This window comes from Drosophila subpulchrella, chromosome X (assembly GCF_014743375.2).
Source record: "Drosophila subpulchrella strain 33 F10 #4 breed RU33 chromosome X, RU_Dsub_v1.1 Primary Assembly, whole genome shotgun sequence".
Lineage (NCBI taxonomy): Eukaryota > Metazoa > Arthropoda > Insecta > Diptera > Drosophilidae > Drosophila > Drosophila subpulchrella.
The window spans coordinates 20,579,294-20,600,473 of NC_050613.1; the positions used below are offsets into that span (position 1 = coordinate 20,579,294).

Genomic DNA, 21,180 nt, shown 5'->3' on the forward strand with positions numbered 1-21,180 from the left:
AGGACACAATTTATTATTGGGAACTTTATTACGAGTTCAGCAAGGTATGATATTCCATTTTGAGACCATTACTTTTACTGTTTCGCCCAAAATACTGATATTTTTTGGGCGTAAAATAAGGATCTTAGTTTTTGGCAAAAAATCGATATTTTTCGTAATCCTTTTTTGATGTAACTTGGCCAAAACTGGACTGATATCTAAAAGGCGCACTGTTTTGGACAGCTAACAAGCTAGATAATTGATCGCAGTAATTTTCCGGCTGATTCTAAGAACTAAAAATTTTCGAAATTTTTCACTTTTTTTGAAAGGGGTAAGATCACAATTTTTTGCAAAAATTGGTCAAAATAAAAATTTTTTAGGTGCAAATGCCAATCGATTGGGAATTTTATTACGAGTTCAGCAAGGTATGACATTTTATTTTGAGAGCATTACTTTTATTGTTACGCCCAAAATACTGACATTTTTTGGGCGAAAAGTAAGGATCTTAGTTTTTGGCAAAAAATCGATATTTTTCGTAATCCTTGTTTAATTTAACTTGGCCAAAACTGGACCGATATCTAAAAGCCGCACTGTTTTGGACAGCTAACAAGCTAGATAATTGAACTCAGTAATTTTCCGGCTGATTCTAAAAACTAAAAAATTTTCAAAATTTTTCCCTTTTCCCACAATACTGATAAAAATGAAGCAAAGATAACCTTTATAGCCATCCAGTAATGCTTATTTAAAATGTATTAAATGTATGTATATGTATTGAATTCAAGAAAACTTTTAGTGCTGTGCCACTTTCATTTTGGGTTTCTAGGGATTTGGGTTTACTTTAAGAATATTCGTCCAGAAACGGTTACTGCAGAAAGGTTAAGGTCTCTCTTATGTCATTTCTCATATGAAGATGAATGGTAAGCAGTTCTTAATTCGAAATATAACTCAAACCTATCAGTTAACTCTCTGTTGTGAATATAAAACTTGATCTGAGAAGAAACGAAATTCTCTTTATTTTTGTTTTTGGTTTCCTCTCGTGCTCTTTTCATTGCTCTTTACTCACTTTTAGTCGTGGTTGTGAGTTTTAGGGTGGACATTATCATTTCTCTATCTTCAAGTACTTTTATTTGAAATTATAATCTTCGATTTTAAGATCTACACATAAAAAAGTGTAAAGGTGATCATGATATTCACAGGTAAATGATACAGGTGTTATGTTTACAAAATATTTCTTGATTTGCCTCTTTTCGATCAAGTATCAAGGCGTACCAAGTTAAAAATGAAACGGAAATTAAATTATATTTGAAAAAAATAAGTGCGGTTGCGGTCCACCCTGGAGTGAGCCAATTTCATGATCCGCTCGAAACTTTCAGATGTACATATGTACATTCCAATGCACTTTAAATCCGCTTGAGCTCTGATCTGTTTTTACTCTCAATTGAAATCGTTCTCTCTCTCATCTGCACATTTCCATTAAAGAGAACTTAAATTAAGAGCAACTTGTTCTATTTTATTTTGTTTTACTTAAAAAAGGGTTGTTCTTTATTGTCCTTAACCTTAAATCTTTGTACCTGCTTAGGACGAAAGGTCTCTTTGGGAAAAAACACTATAAACATTTACTACCCACTCATCTACTTGTATTAAGAAGTAACAATTTCCTTTCCACATTTTATTAAGCTTGAATTCAAGTTAAGTTGGTCTCGTATGTACATTTAGTAACCGCTACTCGAGCCGCAAGGAGCTGGAGTAAAAACGCTGGAACAGCTGAATACATAGCTTTTGGCGCATGGTGAGGGAATTGAAGCGCCGCCATAAGATCGCGAAGGAGCTGCAGATCCATAGCCGGCAATCCTTGCCAGACCAAGGATGCGATGGTCCATTTGGGAACGAGCGTATCCCGAAGATTTCGAGGCAGGAGCCGAATAGCCGGAAGCAGCAGCCGAGGACTTCGATGCTGAATATCCCGCGGACACTGGAGCTGAATATGATGATCCAGACGATGCAGGTGCTGAATAACCCGATGATGCAGGTGCTGAGTACGATTTCGCTGGAGCAGCAGAAGATGAATATGCTGATGCGGGAGCTGAATATGCAGATGGTGGGGGAGAACCGATAGGTGCTGAATAAGACGGAGCGGAGTAGGATGGAGCAGCCGGAGCTGAATAAGATGGAGCAGCTGGAGCAGAATAAGATGGAGCAGAAGGAGCTGAATAAGATGGAGCAGCCGGAGCTGAATAAGATGGAGCAGCCGGAGCTGAATAAGATTGAGCTGCCGGAGCTGAATAAGATGGAGCAGCCGGAGCTGAATAAGATGGAGCGGCCGGAGCTGAATAAGATGAAGCAGCCGGAGCTGAATAAGATGGAGCAGCAGGAGCTGAATAAGATGGAGCAGCAGGAGCTGAATAAGATGGGGCAGCAGGAGCTGAATAAGATGGGGCAGCTGGTGCGGAGTATGAGGGACCAGCTGGTGCGGAGTATGAGGGAGCAGCTGGAGCGGAGTATGAGGGAGCAGCTGGAGCTGAATAAGATGGAGCAGCTGGTGCGGAGTATGAGGGAGCAGCGGGTGCAGAGTATGAGGGAGCCGCTGGTGCGGAGTATGATGGAGCGGCTGGAGCTGAATAAGATGAAGCTGAATAACCAGATGAGGCAGGGGATGAATAACCGGATGATGCGGGCGCTGAATACGATGGAGCGGCAGGAGCTGAATAAGATGGCGCAGCAGGTGCCGAGTATGAAGGACCAACCGGTGCTGAATATGATTGAGCGGGAGCTGAATAAGAAGGTGCAGCAGGCGCTGAATAGCTGGGTGGTGCAGGCGCTGAATACGATTGAGCTGGAGCTGCAGGTGCAGAGTATGATGGGGCAGCAGGCGCTGAATAGCCTGGTGATGCAGGTGCTGAATACGATTGAGCTGGAGCTGCAGGTGCTGAGTATGACGGGGCAGCAGGCGCTGAATAGCTGGCTGATGCAGGTGCTGAATAGCCCGATGATGCAGGTGCTGAATACGATTGAGCTGGAGCAGCAGGAGCTGAATACGAGGGAGCTGCAGGTGCTGAATAAGCTGGTGAATAAACCGGGGCCGCAGGAGCGGAGTATCCTTGGTCCTCCTGCGCTGAATAGCTGGACTGCGAACTGTAAACCACCGGAGTGGCATACGCCCGCGCCGGAATTTCTCTAGTGTATCTCTCATCGTAGTCGAACTCCGATTCGAACTCCCCATTCCTGGTGGACGGAACGGCTAACGCGGTGGCCAAAAGGCAACCAACGGCCACCAAGATAAGTTGTCGTCGTCCACACATTGCTAACTAACTATTGACTAGTGCTTCGGGAAAGGGGTCTGGTTTTATATGGCCAAGAGAAAAACAGATCAGCGAAATTTTCCAACTCACCAAGAATATTTTGCAATCGCGGTTTGTTGCTGGTGATATTCTGCATTGGGAGCGGTTCCAATTAAATTCGCTGGATTCGATCGTTTTCGAGACACTTTTATTTTTACCGCGAATAGGTGAGTCGGCGTTGAGTTTGGGAAGCATATTAAAGCAATTTAAATACCCTTCATTTAGGGAGTTCGTAACTAATGTTCTCTTAATGCTATCATGCATGTTAAAAATGTCTACTTACACTTTCTGTATTTATTAATATTTATAATAATCTTGTGCAATTTATTATTTCTTTTTATTGTGCTCCAAATAACTCGAAAAGAAAAGAGTATGCAAAGTAATTAGTTTAATTATGTGTCAGCACTTTTACTAAAAACTCGGCCATTAATGGAATGCTGAGCTGTCAATAAGTGGGTTTAAATGCTTTTTAAATACAAAATATTCAATTATTACCTACATATATTAACAGTTTGAACATTGAACTGAGTAAAATATTTGCTCCGCTTCTCACTTTCTTGTTAAACCAATAAAGGTCAGAATATAGATATTAATTTCTTGTGCATTTTTTTTCCGCAATAAAGTGAAGTTTTTTGTTAAGTTTTGGTCCCCAAACTTAAAAGCTCTAAAAGCACACAATTTAAAAACAAGCAGTGCGCGCGCCAAACACTGCTTTCCGATAATAACAGATATCGATTGTTTCTATCGATTGCTATCGACCGGGAATCAACACGTCACGCTCTCGAGAGAGCCCATCTCCCATCTTGCATCTCGCTTTTACGCTGAGGCTATCTCCCTTTTTTACTGACACTTACGTTGGCTTACGTTTGGCTGACACTTACGTTCGCATCTTCCATCTCCCTTTTCTTACGTTTTGCCGACACCTTACGTTTTCTTACGTCGCCAAATAAATCAGTCCGTGTTCGCGGCGACTCTTTTTTTCCGAAATCGAATCGCCGAATCGCACTCGACGTTGTGAATTTTTGTGAATTGAATAATTAATAACTATTTGCCTGCCGGTGAATAAAAGTCGATTTGATTGGCCGCCAGTAAAAATCCGCGAGGGACAGCTGGAAGCGACGAACAAAACGGGACACGTAAGTGGAAAGCGGTACTTGGCTGGAAAGATGGAAAGAGGGGCGTTGGGGACGCAGACAGCTGCTTGCGTTGCAAAAAAAGAAGGGGCGAAGAAAGAAGTAAAAGAGAAAGAATTGCGGAAGAAATGTGGAATTAGAAAAGGTTATTGCTCTCTCCGGCGAATTTCATCCAAAAAACTACTGGAACTAGGAACTACTTACCATTAAATTACACCGGTAAACTCTATAGATGGTCTATTAATTATAGACATATCATTCTTAGCTGCCACATGAGCATTACTTTTCTACGGGTAATCCAGTTTAATATTCAGTTCTATACAAAATACGTGTAAAAACTGGTAAAAATCGAAATAATAGTTAAGTCTAATTGAGCTGAATTAAAAAAAGAACTCAACAAAATATAGTTTATGTTGTTTATGACCTGTTTATGATAAAGTGTGATTTACAAATTTTGAAGCTTAGCTGTATTAATGGTCCTTCAGCTAAGTTCTAGAAAGATCTGCCAAAGGTTGGTTGATTAGGGTCTAGAAAGATCTACCAGTTTCTGGAGGAAATCATTCTTTAAAGAGCTCTAAAAGGTCTCTAACCAATCCAACTTTTTTGTCTCCCACACAGACCATGAAACTCGTGCTCTTATTGAGCGCCCTGCTGGCGGGGATCGCCCTTTCCCAGGGAGCCGCCGTGATGTCCGTGGATCTGGGCACCGAGTGGATGAAGGTGGGCGTCGTCTCGCCCGGCGTGCCCATGGAAATCGCCCTGAACCGCGAGTCCAAGCGCAAGACCCCAGCCATCCTGGCCTTCCGCGATGGTGTGCGAACCATTGGCGAGGATGCCCAGACCATTGGCATCAAGGATCCCAACTCGGCGTATGGTTATCTTTTGGATCTGCTGGGCAAGACGGTGGATAATCCCATTGTGGATTTGTATAAGTAAGTAAGTGGGCTGCTGTGGGCCACGTCATTGTTGCGTATCAATAACTTATCGCTAAATCAAACATATTTTTGGTTTTTCAGGAAACGCTTTCCATACTACAACATTGTGGGCGATCCGGAGCGCAATACCGTGGTCTTCCGCAAGAGCGATACCGAAGAGTTCTCCGTGGAGGAGCTGGTGGCCCAGATGCTGGTCAAGGCCAAACAATTTGCCCAGGAATCCGTACAGCAGCCCATTACCGAGTGCGTTCTGACCGTGCCCGGCTATTTTGGTCAAGCCGAAAGGGAGGCCCTGTTGTCGGCGGCCCAATTGGCCAATCTGAAGGTGCTCCAACTGATCAACGACTATGCGGCGGTGGCCCTTAACTACGGTGTCTTCCATCGTGGCGAAATCAACGAAACGGCTCAGTATTTCCTCTTCTACGACATGGGCGCCTATAAGACCTCGGCCGCTGTGGTCAGCTATCAGTTGGTGAAGGACAAACAGACCAAGGAGATTAATCCTGTGGTCCAGGTCCTCGGCGTTGGCTATGATCGCACCCTGGGTGGCCTAGAGATCCAGTTGAGACTGCGTGACTATCTGGCCCAGGAGTTTAATGCACTGAAAAAGACCAAAACCGATGTGACCAAACACCCCAAGGCGCTGGCCAAACTTTTCAAGGAGGCGGGTCGCCTAAAGAATGTTCTGTCTGCCAATACAGAGTTCTTTGCCCAAATCGAGAATCTGCTGGAGGACATTGACTTTAAGCTGACCGTTTCCCGCGAGAAGTTGGAGCAGATCTGCGAGGATCTTTGGCCCAGGGCCACCAAGCCACTGGAACAGGCCTTGGCTTCGTCGCACCTCAGTTTGGATGTGATCAACCAGGTGATATTGTTCGGAGGCGGCACTCGAGTCCCACGTGTCCAGGAGACCATCAAGGCTCTCATTAAGCAGGAACTGGGCAAAAATCTGAATGCCGATGAGTCGGCCACCATGGGTGCCGTTTATAAGGCAGCCGACCTATCCGCCGGCTTCAAAGTCAAGAAATTTGTGGTCAAGGACGCCACGCTGCTGCCCCTGCAAGTCTCCTTTGAGCGGGATCCGGGCGATGGTGCTGCCGTCAAGCAGGTGAAACGTGTCCTGTTCGCCCTGATGAACCCCTATCCCCAGAAGAAGGTCATCACCTTCAACAAGCACACGGACGACTTTGAGTTCTATGTGAACTACGCCGATTTGGATCGTTATAGCAAGGAAGAGATCGCCGCTTTGGGCAGCTTGAATGTGACCAAGGTGCAACTGAAGCAGGTTAAGGAACTGCTGGAGAAATCAAAGAAGGAACTGGTGGACAACAAGGGCATCAAGGCCTACTTCTACCTAGATGACTCTGGCATTTTCCGCTGCACAGGCGTGGAGTATGTTTACGAAAAGCAAAAGCCCGAGGAAGATGCGGATGAAGACAGCACGTTGTCCAAGTTGGGCAGCACTTTGAGTAAGCTGTTCGCCAAGGAAGGTGAGGAGGAGAAGAAGGAGGACTCGGAGCAGGGAGAGGAGCCATCCAATGCTGGTGACGACTCGACCAAAACGGAAGAGGCTGAGAAGGCCAAGGAGGAGGCCAGCAGCAAGGAGCAAAAGTCTGAGGAGAACGGCAAGCAGGAGGCTGAGGCCAAAAACGACACCATTAAGCTGGTGACTGTCAAGTCCCCGGTGAACTATGAATCCCAAACGCAGTTCACTCTTCCTCTGGCCGGTTCGGGTTATGAGAGCTCGGTGGCCAAACTGGCTGCCATCAACAAGGCTGAGGAGCAACGTGTCCGCTTGGAGTCCGCCTTTAATGCCCTCGAAGCCCACATCATTGAGGTGCAACAGAAATTGGACGAAGATTCGTATGCCAAGTGCGCCACCGCCGAGGAGAAGGAGAAACTCCTGGCCGAATGCAGCACCTTGGGTGAATGGCTGTACGAGGATCTGGAGGATCCCAAGGCGGAAATCTACGAGGAAAAACTGGCGCAGCTGAAAAAGCTCTCTAACGTCTTTTTGGCCCGTCACTGGGAGCACGAGGAGCGACCGGAGGCCATTAAGGCCCTCAAGGGCATGATTGATGGCGCCGAAAAGTTCCTCATCACCGGACGCAATCTCACCAAAGACACCAATCCCGAAAAGGACGTCTTCACCCAGGTGGAAATCGAAACGTTGGACAAAGTTATAACCGAGACCAACGCTTGGCTGAAAACGGAGACGGCAGCCCAGAAGAAGCTGGCCAAGAACGCAGATATCCGGCTGACTGTCAAGGATATCACAGACAAGATGAGCCTGCTGGATCGCGAGGTCAAGTACTTGGTTAACAAGATTAAGATCTGGAAGCCCAAGGTGAAGCCGGCTGCTGAAAAGGATAAGAAGAAGGAGGAGGAGGTGGTGGCCTCTGGCAGTGGCGATGGCACCAAGGCGGAGGAGGATGCAGAGGCCAAGGCCGAGGAACAGCAGGAACAGCCGGAAAAGGAGCAGCAGGAGCCTGTGGAGGAGATAACTCCCACGCCCACAGAGGAGGAGGAGGCCAAGACACCGCACAGTGAGCTCTAAGGAGCCGGACTACGAGGACTGGAGGATTAAGAGCATCCGGAGCAGCATAAAGCCAAGTGCCTGTCTTAGGATTCGAAGGAGGATTCAAATCTGGGGGTTACACAGGGGGAAAAAGACGGCAAATGGCCACGAATCGGGGGCGTCTTAATTTCTATTAATTTTTTTTAGCTAAAGTCGGGGTTAAATTATGCTACTTCTAATCTAAAACAAAAAAAAACAAAAACGACACACAAAATAATGTAAACCGTAACTAAATGTAAAAACCATTTTCCATTTCCATACCATTCCGCATAGGAAATACAAGACTTGAAGAAGTACTCACACGACCCCTATATATATCCACTATATCTTATTGATCTATTGTAGCGAAAGTAGCAAAACGAATTGGGCGGGGAGCCGAGTTAAGATCGTAATAAATCTGAAATCGTCAAGAACGAAAGAGAAGCTAATAAAGTTTGTATTGTGTTGCAATCGGATTGGCCTACTCATCCAAGCTGTTTTGGTTTTTTAAAACGATTCGAAAGATTTAGATGACTATTATATATTATTTATTTAGATAAATGTAGCTTGTCTAGGGTGACAATGATGTTAGATTTTGATTTTGTTGCAGAACACAATTGTAAAAGAAGAGGGCAGGGCTGTTGAATATTGTGTTCCAAAATGTATTCACAATTTTTCAAATTTGCCGCCTAAGTGCAATCGATAGTTTAGGTATGTTGACTTAGGGACCTAAATTACTAACAGTGTAGCTTTGGTTCTCAATTGTATAATTTCATAAATTTTCGGAACTGAAATGTTCAGCTTACAATTTACATTAATAAACTATACATACCAGTACCCAAATTCCTTTTTAGTGATTTTAAAAAGTCCTAAAATATACCGATATAAATATTTATTTTCCTTCAAAATATCGATACATTGATATTTTTATATATTTCACATCCCTATGGCGCAGGTCCATTAACAGCAATGTTAGAAAACGTCGTACTTTAACATTTCTTTTAAAAGGAGAAGAGAGCCAAGTCGAAATCAGCTGGTGTGACCATCCGCCAACCGCTGCGAAAAGTAGAAAATATAAATCCTTTTCGCGTTTTTAATTTCACGGGCTGTTTTCTCACTATAAATTATAAAATATCACAAATATATTTGAATAAAATACCGATATTCGATATCAGGTGAAAAATATCGCGATATAAATATTTATTTTTATTCAAAAATATCGATTTATTGATATTTTGATATATTTTTCACATCCCTAGTTGTTGGTAAAAAAATAGGTAAAGCGGGCGGACGTGCGTGGAAACTGAAACTAAATTAAATTCTTCGTGAAATTTTCGTGTGTTATTTTTCTTTTTTTATTGTATTGTCTTTTTTTCTGGGAAATTCACCCAGCTGCTGTTTTGCCCACAAATACACGCACAAGTGTGCCTGTGTGTGCGATGAGAGTTGCTGTTTCTTGTGCCCGTTTTTCCCGTGTGTCTGTGTCTCTTTCTGTGCCCCGTGTTCCGTGCAAACAAAGGATTTGTTCTTGGGGCTCCGTTAGTTTTAGTTGTTAGTTGTTTGCTTTGGTCGCCTAAATATTGATAAATGATTAAAAAGCCAAGTTGCAGACTGCTTTTAAGTGTGTGCGAGCTGCCCGGGAGTGTGTGTGTGTGTGTATGCAATGCTGAAAACGCAGACTTGGAGGAGGGGAAGGAGGAGAAATGGATGAAAAAGTAACAGGAGGTGGGGACAAACAGAGCAAAGAGTGTGGCGGGGGGAAAACAGTTATGCAGCTGTGCACAGTGGAGCCTCGGCAAAAAATTGGCTCAGTTTTCGATTTCCGATTGCCCATACTTGACACTTTCCTCTTTGTCATGGATTTTCTTCATCTGTCTCCATTTTTCTTTCAACGCGAGCTTTTTCTGTGTAGAAATTTCCCGTGTGAGCACACGAAAATAACAAACGCAGCAGAAAAGGCAGACGACGAAAGGGGGGATAGGAGATAAACGCAAAATTTGTTGTTTTTTTTCTCTTCTTTTTCGCCGATTTCCAATCGGTTTTTCGATGAGTTCCGATCGTTGCGTAGGCAAGAAGGGAAAAGAAGACCTGCTGTGCGAGTGAGAGGGGGCTAGCAATTTGCACAAGTGTGCGTGTCAGGTCTTGTCTGCTGTGCCTGTGTGTGTGTGTGTAAGCCATTTGTTGTTTTTGTTTTGGCTAGCTAGCAACAACAATAATAATAATAATACAAATGTTAAGAACAGACCAAGTGAAACACGTGTTTAAAACTAAATTTGCAGTTAAAACCCCCAGGACAAGCCAACAAACAATAAAGTGGACTGAAAAAAGCAAACGAAAAGAAAACGTTCATAAGTCGAAGTCGGAAAAATCAAAGTGCAAAACTGAACGCCAAAAAAAGTAGAGAGTGCGAGCGAGACAGCGCATGCTGGGCGCCGCAGGAGCTGAAGAAGAAGCAGTGAGAGTGAAGTTAACTGGAAGTGGAGTGGAAAGAGGAGAGCGAGAAGAGAGAGCCAGGCGGAAGGGAAACAACAAAGAACAACCAGGCGGCGGCGACGACTCAAACTCAAAATAGTCGCCCTTTCAATCTACCTCCAAGCATAAGCAAAACTTTATTCTAAAAATCACAATAACTAAAATAAGCACCGAAATACATACATATACATATATATATATATATAAAGTGGAAACCGTAAACGCAAAACGGAACAGCGCCATCTAGTGTCGGCGAGTCCAAGCAGCAGCTGACAGACAGAAAGAGACCGCAAAGAGGGGAGCAAACAACAAATACAAGCTTTCTTCGCCTGGAAGTCGAAGAGAAAGAGCTGCAGAGAGGGGGGAGTCGGCTCCCGAAAACCCCACGAACCACAAAAATAAACTCCACTTGGACCACAATAATAATCACAATAGCCAAGTAAGAGCCAAAAAACAAAAACAATAAAGGAAGCCCAGACCAGTTGCCTTTGAAGCCCGCCACAAGATGGCGTGCCTTAACACCCTGAAGCAGGAAATCAAAACGTTGGAGAAGATCTTCCCGAAGAATCACGAGCGCTTTCAGATCCTCAATTCCAGCGTCGACGAGCTGCTCTGCCGGTTCATCGACAAGAATGGAAAGCGCTACGATATCCATGCCAACATAACGGTAAGTCGCCCATGATTCTTGACTTTCCCACACACAGTGAAAAAATAGAGATTACTTTGAAGGATTTTTTTTACTTTTGTGACATTTTCAAAACCCTAAGCTATAAAAATAACGTTTTCTTTCTAAATTGCTAATTAAGTGCTCAACCCAATCTCACTGTCTGACTCATTTGAGAGCAAAAGAAATGCAAATTCAGCCAGATTCCCAATGGATTTCTAACAAGTTTTTCCATGAAAGTAACCTTCTCGGCAATTTTAAAAATAATTTTCGCATTAAGCTCGCCATCAAGTTCAAACGATTACAGCTTTGAAGCGGCACGGATTTGTTTTTCTTTCTGTGTATCTGGCTTAAAATTTATCGTTATCGATAGATAGGGGTATTGGAGTGGGGCTATCATAGCGCAGTGTTTACAAATGATTTGGGGCTGGGGGAGGTAACCATCCACTGTTTGACCCAGCACTTTTATTGCGCCCTCGTTCACACCCCTACCCCCACTCCCACTTTATCCCCAATGCAACGATAACTTTATTTATATTGTGATTGTATAGGTTTCTATATATAGCTGGTCTAGCAAGTGGTCCGAGTTTTAAAGCCTAGGGTTAATGATTCGAACACCTTATTTCGATATATTTGTTTATCCCATAAATATTTGAATACTGAATACTGACATTTGATCAAAATCTCTGATAAAAATGTTTTGAGTAAATATATTTCTTCTCATAAGTTGATTTTTTATAATCTTCATTATTTTTCTGTTTTGGCAACCCTAAGTTTCTCCTTTCTTCCTTTAAATAGTGCCATCCTTATTCTTCTTCTTCAATTTTACTTTATCGTTTATCCCTCTCTTTCTTTCCCGCTTATGCGTACTTATATATGTGAAGATTAAGATTTGTGCCGATTCTTTATTCCCACGCTGCTCAGTTGAGATGGGATATTCATATGTATCTGTTTAGTATATGCGTGTGCGTGGTAGTCGATGCCCTTTGGCCGCTCTCTTTGTGCTTTTCCTTTTGTTTTTGGCCAATTTAGACTGATCCTTCCAATGGCTGCTATAGGATGTAGTCTTGAAAAATGTTACACATACATATTATAAGAATTAATATTTAAAAACATGCATTTTGTCTACATTTTACCAATGGATGTCCCAATCGTTCCAATTCTGTGCCATATAAAGTGAGGTATGATTCACGATTACGATCATCGGTTGCCAAGCTGTCCCATCTGTTTTCTGTCTTCTGTGATCACTGATCCCCGCTTGGTTCAACGATCTAATTAAAGGTTATAATTTCGTACTTGTTGTGGGGTTCGGTTCTCCATCGTTTATTATTTGTTTATTTACATGTGCATGCAAAGTAGCCCCGACGACGACGACGATGAAAAATTCACCTGAAAACGGGAAAAAAAAAACGAGTACGGGTACGAGAATGGAAATAAGAGGGATCTTTTGTCTGTGTCCAATTGTCGAGTGCAAAGTCAAAGTCCTTGACCCACCCCACACACGCGATTCGCAAGGCCCACCCCCTTTGGCTAGAAACACAGTAGATCTCCAATAAAACCTACGAGCTTCTCTTGTTCTCAGTGTCTACTGATACTCACATATGTATAAATGACCAATAAGTATATTGCTTAGGTATTTCTTCAATGGGAAAGTCAGGCTTTATCAGTTTTATGAAATTGAAATCGAAATTGACGACAAGTCCGATAATCTTTGGTCATACTTGATCTTATCTAGACGGGTTATCAACCAGAACACTTGTTCTCAAAAATCCAAGTCTCCCCAGCTAATGTAACTAATGATTATGTGTTCTTGGGTCATTCCGCAGGAAACCTATCCCTCATCGCCGCCAGTTTGGTTCGCCGAGAGCGAGGAGACGAGCGTCACAAATGCTGTTCAAATACTTAGCAATACAAATGGACGTGATAATCACGTGATTAATCAGGTGCGAAAACCCCATATAACCCTATAACCAATAACCCTACATATTTCTAGTCCAAATAAGAATGATTATAATAATGCTAATCTTTGATATGTGCAGGTGGGCATACTGCTTCGCGAGCTGTGCCGACTACACAACGTTCCACTGCCACCCGACATCGATAATTTGGCCCTGCCGCTGCAAACGCCGCCACCATCCGCTTCTCCACTCCGCTGCGAGCAGAGGCCAGGAGGCGGCGGAGCGGGGGGCGGGGGCGGACCACATGGCAACGAAGAGACCGATTCGGATCAGGAGGAGATCGAGGATCCCATCGGCGAGAGCGAACAGGAGAGCGAGGGCGACGAGGACTTGCCGCTGGAAATGGATGATGTACGAAGTACAAACAAGGTGCGCTATAGCTGCAGGAAAGGATGTGCTGGCCATATAGCTTCGATATAATGTCCAGATATTCGTATCGTTGCAAAAATCCTCTTTCAGTTCATACCCTAATTGCCTTGCACATGTTACCTTCCAAATATTACTTTGTAACTTTATTGTAGTGTCATCGTGTGGGCAAGGTGGCAATTACGTTTTAAGTACTAGCTACTACTCCTAGCAAATTGCGTTGAAATCGACAAAATAATTATATTCGTTGCAATCGAATTTGAGTTAATACTGCATAGCTGCCAATTATTTTTGGATTTGTTTGGAAATTGCTTTGGAACAATTTACTTTAAGTCGAATCAATAATTGCATTTGTATTACAAGGAAATTGGTGATACTTTTAGATAGACCTGAAACCGTATATTTACTATAGGGTATAGAAGGATAATTAAGAGTTCTTTTTGAATTTTAAATTTGCAGAAGGACGACATGGAAGTGGAACACCTAGCAACTCTAGAAAGACTGCGTCAAAGTCAAAGACAAGACTATCTAAAAGTGAGTTCAATGATTCTTGACAATGGAACGTGTTATATATTGAATGTTTCGATTGGTTTGTTTCTAGGGTTCCGTTTCGGGCTCCGTACAGGCAACCGATCGCTTGATGAAGGAACTACGTGATATTTATCGATCGGACGCCTTCAAAAAGAACATGTATTCTATTGAGCTCGTCAACGAGTCGATTTACGAGTGGAACATACGCCTCAAGTCTGTCGATCCGGACAGTCCGCTGCACAGTGATCTGTTGATGCTTAAGGAGAAGGAGGGCAAGGACAGCATACTGCTCAATATACTCTTCAAGGAGACGTATCCCTTCGAGCCGCCCTTTGTGCGCGTCGTCCATCCGATTATCTCAGGTGGGATTGCATTGGCTGGCCAATGAGGAAATGAGTAAATCTAGGGCTTTAACTTGAATGTTTGCTTTACTTCCAAGGCGGATATGTGCTCATCGGCGGTGCCATCTGCATGGAACTACTGACCAAACAGGGCTGGAGCTCGGCCTACACCGTGGAGGCGGTAATAATGCAAATTGCAGCCACCCTCGTCAAGGGGAAGGCGCGCATCCAGTTCGGGGCCACCAAAGTATGTGAAATTCGTGACATTTAAGTGGGAAACACAATCACTTGTTACCATCTCCCATTAACAGGCACTGACCCAGGGTCAATATAGTTTGGCTCGAGCCCAGCAGAGCTTCAAATCACTGGTGCAGATTCACGAAAAGAATGGTAGGCTCCAGAATAACACAGACCAAGCAGAGTATCCAATTAAGAGATAACCCATCTTCTGTTCTTTTTTGCAGGCTGGTTCACACCGCCCAAGGAAGATGGCTAAGACAGAAGAGTCCCCAGACGCACATCCTTTATAGAATAACGCATGCCACAACCAACACACACACATCCATTCATACCCGTCAACATTACCCTAGCACATCCGCCAAGCACACAACCACATCCACATCCACAGCCCCCACTCACTGCCGGTTTGATCTGATGACATGTCTGATGTGTCAACTCGTCAGGACCAATAAGGACGGAGCCCCCGAATTTAAGGAGGAAGGCCCACAATGTTTTGCTTGCTTGCTGCGAAGTCGATGATAGTTAGTTAGATGCATTCGAGCCTAGAGCCCATCAGCCATTCGCATATGTTTAGTTGCACGCTTGTAAACCTTATATCGACTAGTTGAACACACGTTTTGTATTAACGGTTACTGTTCTGTTGCAAGTAAATTCATATGTATATGTCCACTCGTCTTCTATGTAGTGTGTAGAGTAGTCTTCTAACCAAATCCCGCGGCCCAAATCGTCTATCTTGTACAGAGTCTTGGAAACCGGAGCTGATTGTGAGGGCGCAGTAGCAGAAGTAGAAAAAGAAATCAGCAGCCGGAGGGTGTAAAATGTAAAGGCAATATCTGTTATGTATATGAGTATAATTTGTAATTTAAAAGTTGTAAATGTAGTGGCTTCGACAACACCTTCCAAACAAACACCATCCAACACCCGCAGCCCCCTAAACACTCCACACAAACCACACACACACACACGCCCCTAAAGTTGTAAACTAGTTAAGACGCCTAATTGTATTCTTATTTTAATTTAACAAATCCGTGGTATCTTATATTTTTTTCTCTTTAACTGGTAAGCAAACAAATGAAGCGGCAAGTTGGCAAAAGAATTGTCGCGACGTCAAGCGGAATAGATATATATATATATACCTATACATACATATAAATATAAATATACATAAATATAAAGATATATATTAATATTAGCGCGAGAGTTTAGCTTAAGCAGTATAATACAAAACGATGCGTCGAAGATGAGCAAATTCTAAGTGTAAATTCGTCTTTCCAAATAATCGTAAAATAACGTAAATCTAAACCTAAAAAAAAAAATTTAAAAATAAACAGCTAAATCGAGTAGTTGGAGAACGAAAATCGAAAATATTTGCAATTGTAATATGCGTTGAAGCAAAAAAAAAAAGAAAGAAAGAAAACGAGTTAATTCGAGGACAACTGTTTTGCTGTCCCCATTATCATTGTTTTTTTATTATTCGTACAACGGCAGACAAAATTTCATTGTACATTTCAAAACGGAAATTGGCATGCACGACGAAATGTTCATTTTAAGTATGTATTTAATAAAGAAGGATATATACATGCATAGTAAGGATCGACAAATACTTTATTTTGAGTCTGGTTCGGTGTTCTTTTGTGGGATTTCTGAATTACTTGATGGGGTGTACCCCAGGTCAGAATGATTTTATGAGTGCCCAATAACAACAATCGTCTTGGTTGCTAACACTTTTAATATTAAACTAGCTTCACAAACTTAAGTAAAAAAAATATTTGTTTGGCGTATGCCTACATTAAATAAAGTTAGACTAACGGCTTTAGACTTAAACTATCACTCCGAATCGTTAAATGACGATGCCCTGGGTCACTCCACCATGACCACGTACTTCTCCGCCGCCGACGAGGGCTGCATCTTCTGTCCCTTGGTGTCCACATATGTGGATTTATGAACCACTTCGCCATTGTCCATTGAAACTCCAATGAGCATATCAATGGCGCCCTTTAGCTGCATCAGATCGGTGGTTAGCTTCACCTCCCGCTGCATAACGTGAGCCAATCGTTCTAATACCTGCATCAGATTCTGGCTGTAGGTCACAAGTTGCCGCTCGAAGACATCCAAGATTGTGCTGGCGGCCATCAACAGCGGTCGCATGAATCGTATCTCACCCAAATGGTTGATCACAAAGTTGATAAACCTTACGAGCACTTTTTCGGGACGATCAATGAGAGCCTTGTATAGACATCTTCGATGCAGCAGGTCCGTGATGACCGCCACCACGGCCTCCGGGTGCTTTTCCATCTTCCGGACCGCCATCACATCGTCCAATGCTTTCTTGTGGTTAAACCTGCGCAGCTGCACATCGTAGTTTTTCAATCCCGGTCCCTTGACCCGGTCCTTGATGATGTGATCCGGCTGCTGGGTGTCTTTTGGTCGTGTCGACGCCTTGTACATATTGCGTTCCCGATCCGCTCGGATTTTTTTCAAATGACTGGGCTTGCTGTCCACGATCATGCGACGAATGGAGACAAGACCATCGACCATGCCAGCCACAACAGCCTGATCCCCGCTGGCGACGGCCATGCTGACCACGGCATTGGGATAGGTCAGCGTGTGCACCGTCTTGTAGGTGCTCACATCGTAGATCTTGACGTGGCGATCCAGCCCGCCGGAGAACAGCCTCCTGCCATCGGAGCCCAGCCGCAAACAGGTCACTGTTTTGTGATGCTGCGACATCATGGTGAGCAGGCGACAGCCGCTAATGAGATCCCAAACGCGCACCTGGCTGCCACCGGCGCTGATGAAGATCGAGCCGTTGGGCAGGAATAACATGGACTCCACGGGAGCTCCGTGATCCAAAGTGCGCTGCACCGCCGTCTGCGCACGCGTATCGTAGAGACTGATCTTGCCATCGTAGCCGCCGGAGACGAACATGTGCGCCGCCTGCGGGTGCATGGCCCCGGCGCGAATGTAGTCCGTGTGCGCGTCCCCGTAGGTCTGCACTACTTTCTCGTTGGCTACATCCCACAGACGGACCGCCTTATCGTCGCCAAAGCTGGCCAGCTGCAGTTTGTCCGCCGTGAAGAAGGTACGATGCACCGGCGCCGTATGACCCTTGAACAGGCGCAGGATATTCCGGCTGGTGGTGTCGAACAGCTTGACGTGACCCTCCTCGTCGCCGGCGGCCAGGAGTCGCCCATCCTGCCGGAAGGTGGCTCCGTAGGCGGTCTTTTGGAATCGGGAGAGATTCTTGACAACCAGCTTGGTCACCAGGTTGTAGATCTGCACGCGCACCGAGCAGGTCAGCACAAAGTTCTCCGGATCGCTGGGGCTGAAGTCCACATAGTCGATGGTGTTGTGCTCCTTGAGGAGCTCCGGTTTCTGGCGATTCAAAGGGGAAACATTGAACTTGTTGATGACATTTTGATCGTTTTCTATGACAGTAAACTCACCGCCAATCGGTCCCAGTAGAGTGTGTCCGGGGTTTCCACCTGCGCCCGCTGCTGAAACCGCCGTGCGCTCAGTGGGATGAAGGAGCTCTGCATCCTGGCTGTGTGTGATCTAGTGATTCTGTTTTCGCGCGCACGTGTTCCTCTGCAGATTCAGAAAAACTAACACGCATCAGTGTGACCAGAGTTCGGCAGTGCTGGACAGTCTGGCTGGTTTCGAGCCAAGTCTGGTGGAAATAAGCCATGGGAAAATATAAAATTGTATTGAATTTATTAAGAAAGCACCAAACCAAATCATGAAAAAGTTTAAATGGCTTATGGAAATTTTTGGCTGTGTGCCTGTTATATTTTTAATATTATACCAAACTATAAATATACTTTTAATACATTTTTCAAATCTAGTTAAAAGTCTGGCTTTTTTCCCGCCAGATGGCAGTGCCACGGCCAGCCACTTATCGATATCGATAGACGTGGCAGGTGCGTGTGTTATCGTGCACAGGCAAACACATGTTTGCAAACAAACATATGCTTGCCGTATTTGTCCCCAAATAAAGAAGAGAACAACATTTACGAGTTTGCGATCCGCCGGAGCAGCGCGCTTTGGGGCAAAACCAGACCAGAGCCTGAGTGACAGCCCCTCGCACTGGGCACTAAAAAACATTAATAATAGAGGCTAGATCTCGTGTCCCGGCTTAATTGAAATTTATTTGTTGTGATGCCGCTGCCACTGGGGGTTCCATAGTCGCATAGTCAGGGTTCCAGTCTCCACCATCTTCCTCCTCCACATACTCTGTTCAAATCTTAATTAACCGGAGGCAGAGGCATTGAGCATGCTAATATTAATTGGAGGCAATCAATGTGCCTGAGACCTCGTATCGAACGGAACGGAAGCAAGATCCCCGCGGAAGAATCACCCACATCGGAATTCCACATTCAGGCCATTTTCATATTCATATTCCATGGAGGAGGAACGCAACGAGAAGAAGGTGCTCTGCGAGAAGATCATAAGGGACATCAATGCGGTGTTCCTTAAGGATCAGGATCTGTGAGTCCCACCAATAGAATCATAATAAAACGTTCAGTTCATAGATCAACCGAATTCTAATTTGCCATTCAAAGCGCCTCTAATTTCTGAACGTCTTATGCCATCCCCACCAGCGCCTCGTTCGAGATCATACCCAAGGAAACCAACTGCAACAAATCGCCGGTGGTGCATGTTGAGCACAATCTTGGCCTGGAATCGTGGTGTGCCCAGCATGTCTACGATCATGCCCACCGCACCCTAATATCTCACCGTCGCCAGACGTCGGCTCAACAGCTCCGGACGCTCCAGCAACAGCAGCAGAGTGATGCCCTGGCCAAATACCTGAACGTGGCCCTCCTGATCAATCCGGATGTGACCACCTTCTGGCACATTCGCCGCCAGTTGGTGCAAAAGAACCGGCTGAGCATCAACAAGGAGCTGCAATTCTCCGCCCTCGTGCTCTCTATCAAACCAAAGTCGAATGAGGCGTTCGCCTACCGTCGGTGGCTGTACTCCTTTCAAAGTAAGTGTGGCTGGCGGAGATTATAGACTTCAGTTATGTTAACGCTTTGTTATCCCTGCTTGTTCAGGCGCTGATGCCATTGACTGGCCCAATGAGATTGGGATCTGCGAAAGGGCCGCTGATAGGTGCGCCAGTAACTACCACGCCTGGTCGCACCGTCAGTGGATTTTACAGAGCGGCCCCTGCCTACTCCAATCGGAGCTCTTGCGCACGGAGAAATTCATGCGCAAGCACATCAGTGATTACAGCTGCTACCATTACCGCCAGGTGCTACTGGGTCGCGCCTATGAGCTCAACTTTGCCCTGCCCAACGATTCCGGAGCCAGTGGCTCATATCCGTTGGCCAGTCTGCAACAATTGATGGCCCACTATGGTCTGGAATGCGAACCCAAGGCCGAGGCTCTGTTGGAGCTGCTGCTGCCCCATGCGGACCTTAGTTCGATGAGCAGCCAAAAGCTGAGATCATTCCTCTATTGCTGCAATGTGGCCGCCAACGATATGCGGCTGTGTGCGGAGCAGCGGTTGATGTACGGACCGCGGGACTGCTTTGAGCTGCATCGCCGTGCGGCCCTCAAATTCATCGTGGAGCAATGCGTTCGCTTACAGGTTGGCTTGGCCACGGGTCAACCATCTTCCTCGGTGGCCGATGATCTGCGTTCGCATTTGGGTAACTTTGACTTCGAAAAGCATCCGTTTTTGAGTACCGTGCGACGTGATGAATCCGCTCTAGGCGGAAAGCACCGTAGGTGGTGCAATCTCCACCTAAGCTTTGGCTATCCGGCGGACTAAACAGCGGGACCTGAAAACCTTGAGAAAAAGCTCAAATCAATCTACCCCAATAGGATTACTTACTCTTAACTTCTTCCGTTTCTTTCCGTTTTAAAATGCGACAAGTGCGTTTTGCAACTTTAGATTTCATAAAACCGAAATAATCTTATCTGTAAAAGAAAATATTGCCTTGAAATGGAGGAGTTGTTGCAAGCAGTATTTGTTATTTAAAAATGCTTATTTTATTTAAACACTTCAAAGAGTAATAGCTATTTACCGCAATGGTAAGAGAAGACATTTTTTAAACGGATTTGGAAACGGAAGAGGTTTTCTATCTATATACTCTATATGTGCGCCCCCAAAGACAAGTTCAACTAGCCCGATATGACGACGGATCCCTACGGGTCCACCAATTGCATTTCGATAACTGTTAGCGTTAACTGTTTGATTCTGTTCTCGATCTGATCTGGCCAGATTTGTTAGCCTTATGTTCAGAAGTACGATGTAACCAATTACCGCCATGCCATGCACGTGTTTGTTGTTAGCCAATTTGCAGTTAGTTTTTAAATAAATTCAACCAATAGATGATGAAGGTGACAGCTTAATGGGTGGGTAAGTGTTTCCCACCGCCAGCACAGCGCAAAATCAGCAAATTTATATCAAATTGGAAAGTAATGCTCTAAATTTATGAGCGAAAAAAAAAACTATATATGCAAAGTATATATCATAATCATTATCTTATAAAATAATATTCATCCTAATCATATTGTATTTTCTGATTTGCCAAGCACTTGTGTGTTATGACTGTTTTGTAAAACTATTTTGTAACCAAATCAAGTGGAATTGCATTCTCAGTTTCAAGATATCGATTTGTTAATAGCAGGAAGGACCGGCTAAAATGCATCATA

The 21,180-nt window shown here is 44.4% G+C and overlaps 4 protein-coding genes across 6 annotated transcripts; 3 read left to right on the plus strand and 1 right to left on the minus strand.

Annotated features, from left to right (window-relative positions):
- Window positions 1-4,246: 4,246 nt before the first annotated feature.
- On the plus strand, window positions 4,247-8,391 carry LOC119556669 (hypoxia up-regulated protein 1). 2 transcript variants are annotated; one of them, XM_037869026.1, is made up of 3 exons: window positions 4,247-4,453; window positions 5,069-5,382; window positions 5,467-8,391. In XM_037869026.1, exons 2-3 carry the CDS (start codon window positions 5,072-5,074, stop codon window positions 7,940-7,942), a joined length of 2,787 nt encoding a protein of 928 aa, XP_037724954.1. In that variant the 5' UTR covers window positions 4,247-4,453; window positions 5,069-5,071; the 3' UTR covers window positions 7,943-8,391. The 2 variants fall into 2 exon arrangements, with proteins under 2 accessions (XP_037724954.1, XP_037724955.1); XM_037869027.1 differs by lacking the exon at window positions 4,247-4,453 and adding an exon at window positions 4,522-4,669.
- Window positions 8,392-9,241: 850 nt separating this feature from the next.
- Window positions 9,242-16,098, plus strand: LOC119556279 (ubiquitin-conjugating enzyme E2 Q2). 2 transcript variants are annotated; one of them, XM_037868330.1, is made up of 9 exons: window positions 9,242-9,278; window positions 10,222-11,081; window positions 12,905-13,021; window positions 13,118-13,405; window positions 13,862-13,936; window positions 14,004-14,295; window positions 14,373-14,521; window positions 14,586-14,664; window positions 14,739-16,098. In XM_037868330.1, the coding sequence occupies exons 2-9, from the start codon at window positions 10,920-10,922 to the stop codon at window positions 14,768-14,770; spliced, it is 1,194 nt and encodes a 397-aa protein (XP_037724258.1). In that variant the 5' UTR covers window positions 9,242-9,278; window positions 10,222-10,919; the 3' UTR covers window positions 14,771-16,098. The 2 variants fall into 2 exon arrangements, with proteins under 2 accessions (XP_037724258.1, XP_037724257.1); XM_037868329.1 differs by lacking the exon at window positions 9,242-9,278 and having other exon boundaries at window positions 10,150-11,081.
- A 127-nt stretch (window positions 16,099-16,225) lies between these two features.
- LOC119556278 (U3 small nucleolar RNA-associated protein 15 homolog) lies at window positions 16,226-18,125 on the minus strand. The gene is made up of 2 exons (XM_037868328.1): window positions 17,961-18,125; window positions 16,226-17,889 (listed from the first exon to the last, which is right to left on the minus strand). The coding sequence occupies exons 1-2, from the start codon at window positions 18,051-18,053 to the stop codon at window positions 16,375-16,377; spliced, it is 1,608 nt and encodes a 535-aa protein (XP_037724256.1). The 5' UTR covers window positions 18,054-18,125; the 3' UTR covers window positions 16,226-16,374.
- A 363-nt stretch (window positions 18,126-18,488) lies between these two features.
- LOC119557717 (protein prenyltransferase alpha subunit repeat-containing protein 1) lies at window positions 18,489-20,860 on the plus strand. Its single transcript, XM_037870599.1, has 3 exons — window positions 18,489-19,002; window positions 19,116-19,504; window positions 19,572-20,860. The coding sequence occupies exons 1-3, from the start codon at window positions 18,917-18,919 to the stop codon at window positions 20,291-20,293; spliced, it is 1,197 nt and encodes a 398-aa protein (XP_037726527.1). The 5' UTR covers window positions 18,489-18,916; the 3' UTR covers window positions 20,294-20,860.
- The last annotated feature ends 320 nt before the right edge of the window (window positions 20,861-21,180 follow it).

Coding starts and splice junctions, on each gene's coding strand:
- LOC119556669 (XM_037869026.1), top strand. CDS start 5,072: ATGAAACTCGTGCTCTTATTGAGCGCCCTGCTGGCGGGGATCGCCCTT. Junction 5,383..5,466: donor CCCATTGTGGATTTGTATAA/GTAAGTAAGTGG, acceptor TTGGTTTTTCAG/GAAACGCTTTCCATACTACA.
- LOC119556279 (XM_037868330.1), top strand. CDS start 10,920: ATGGCGTGCCTTAACACCCTGAAGCAGGAAATCAAAACGTTGGAGAAG. Junction 14,296..14,372: donor CGTCCATCCGATTATCTCAG/GTGGGATTGCAT, acceptor TTTACTTCCAAG/GCGGATATGTGCTCATCGGC. Junction 14,665..14,738: donor GCAGATTCACGAAAAGAATG/GTAGGCTCCAGA, acceptor TCTTTTTTGCAG/GCTGGTTCACACCGCCCAAG.
- LOC119556278 (XM_037868328.1), bottom strand. CDS start 18,053: ATGCAGAGCTCCTTCATCCCACTGAGCGCACGGCGGTTTCAGCAGCGG. Junction 17,890..17,960: donor TCTACTGGGACCGATTGGCG/GTGAGTTTACTG, acceptor TTGAATCGCCAG/AAACCGGAGCTCCTCAAGGA.
- LOC119557717 (XM_037870599.1), top strand. CDS start 18,917: ATGGAGGAGGAACGCAACGAGAAGAAGGTGCTCTGCGAGAAGATCATA. Junction 19,003..19,115: donor TTCCTTAAGGATCAGGATCT/GTGAGTCCCACC, acceptor CATCCCCACCAG/CGCCTCGTTCGAGATCATAC. Junction 19,505..19,571: donor GTGGCTGTACTCCTTTCAAA/GTAAGTGTGGCT, acceptor CTGCTTGTTCAG/GCGCTGATGCCATTGACTGG.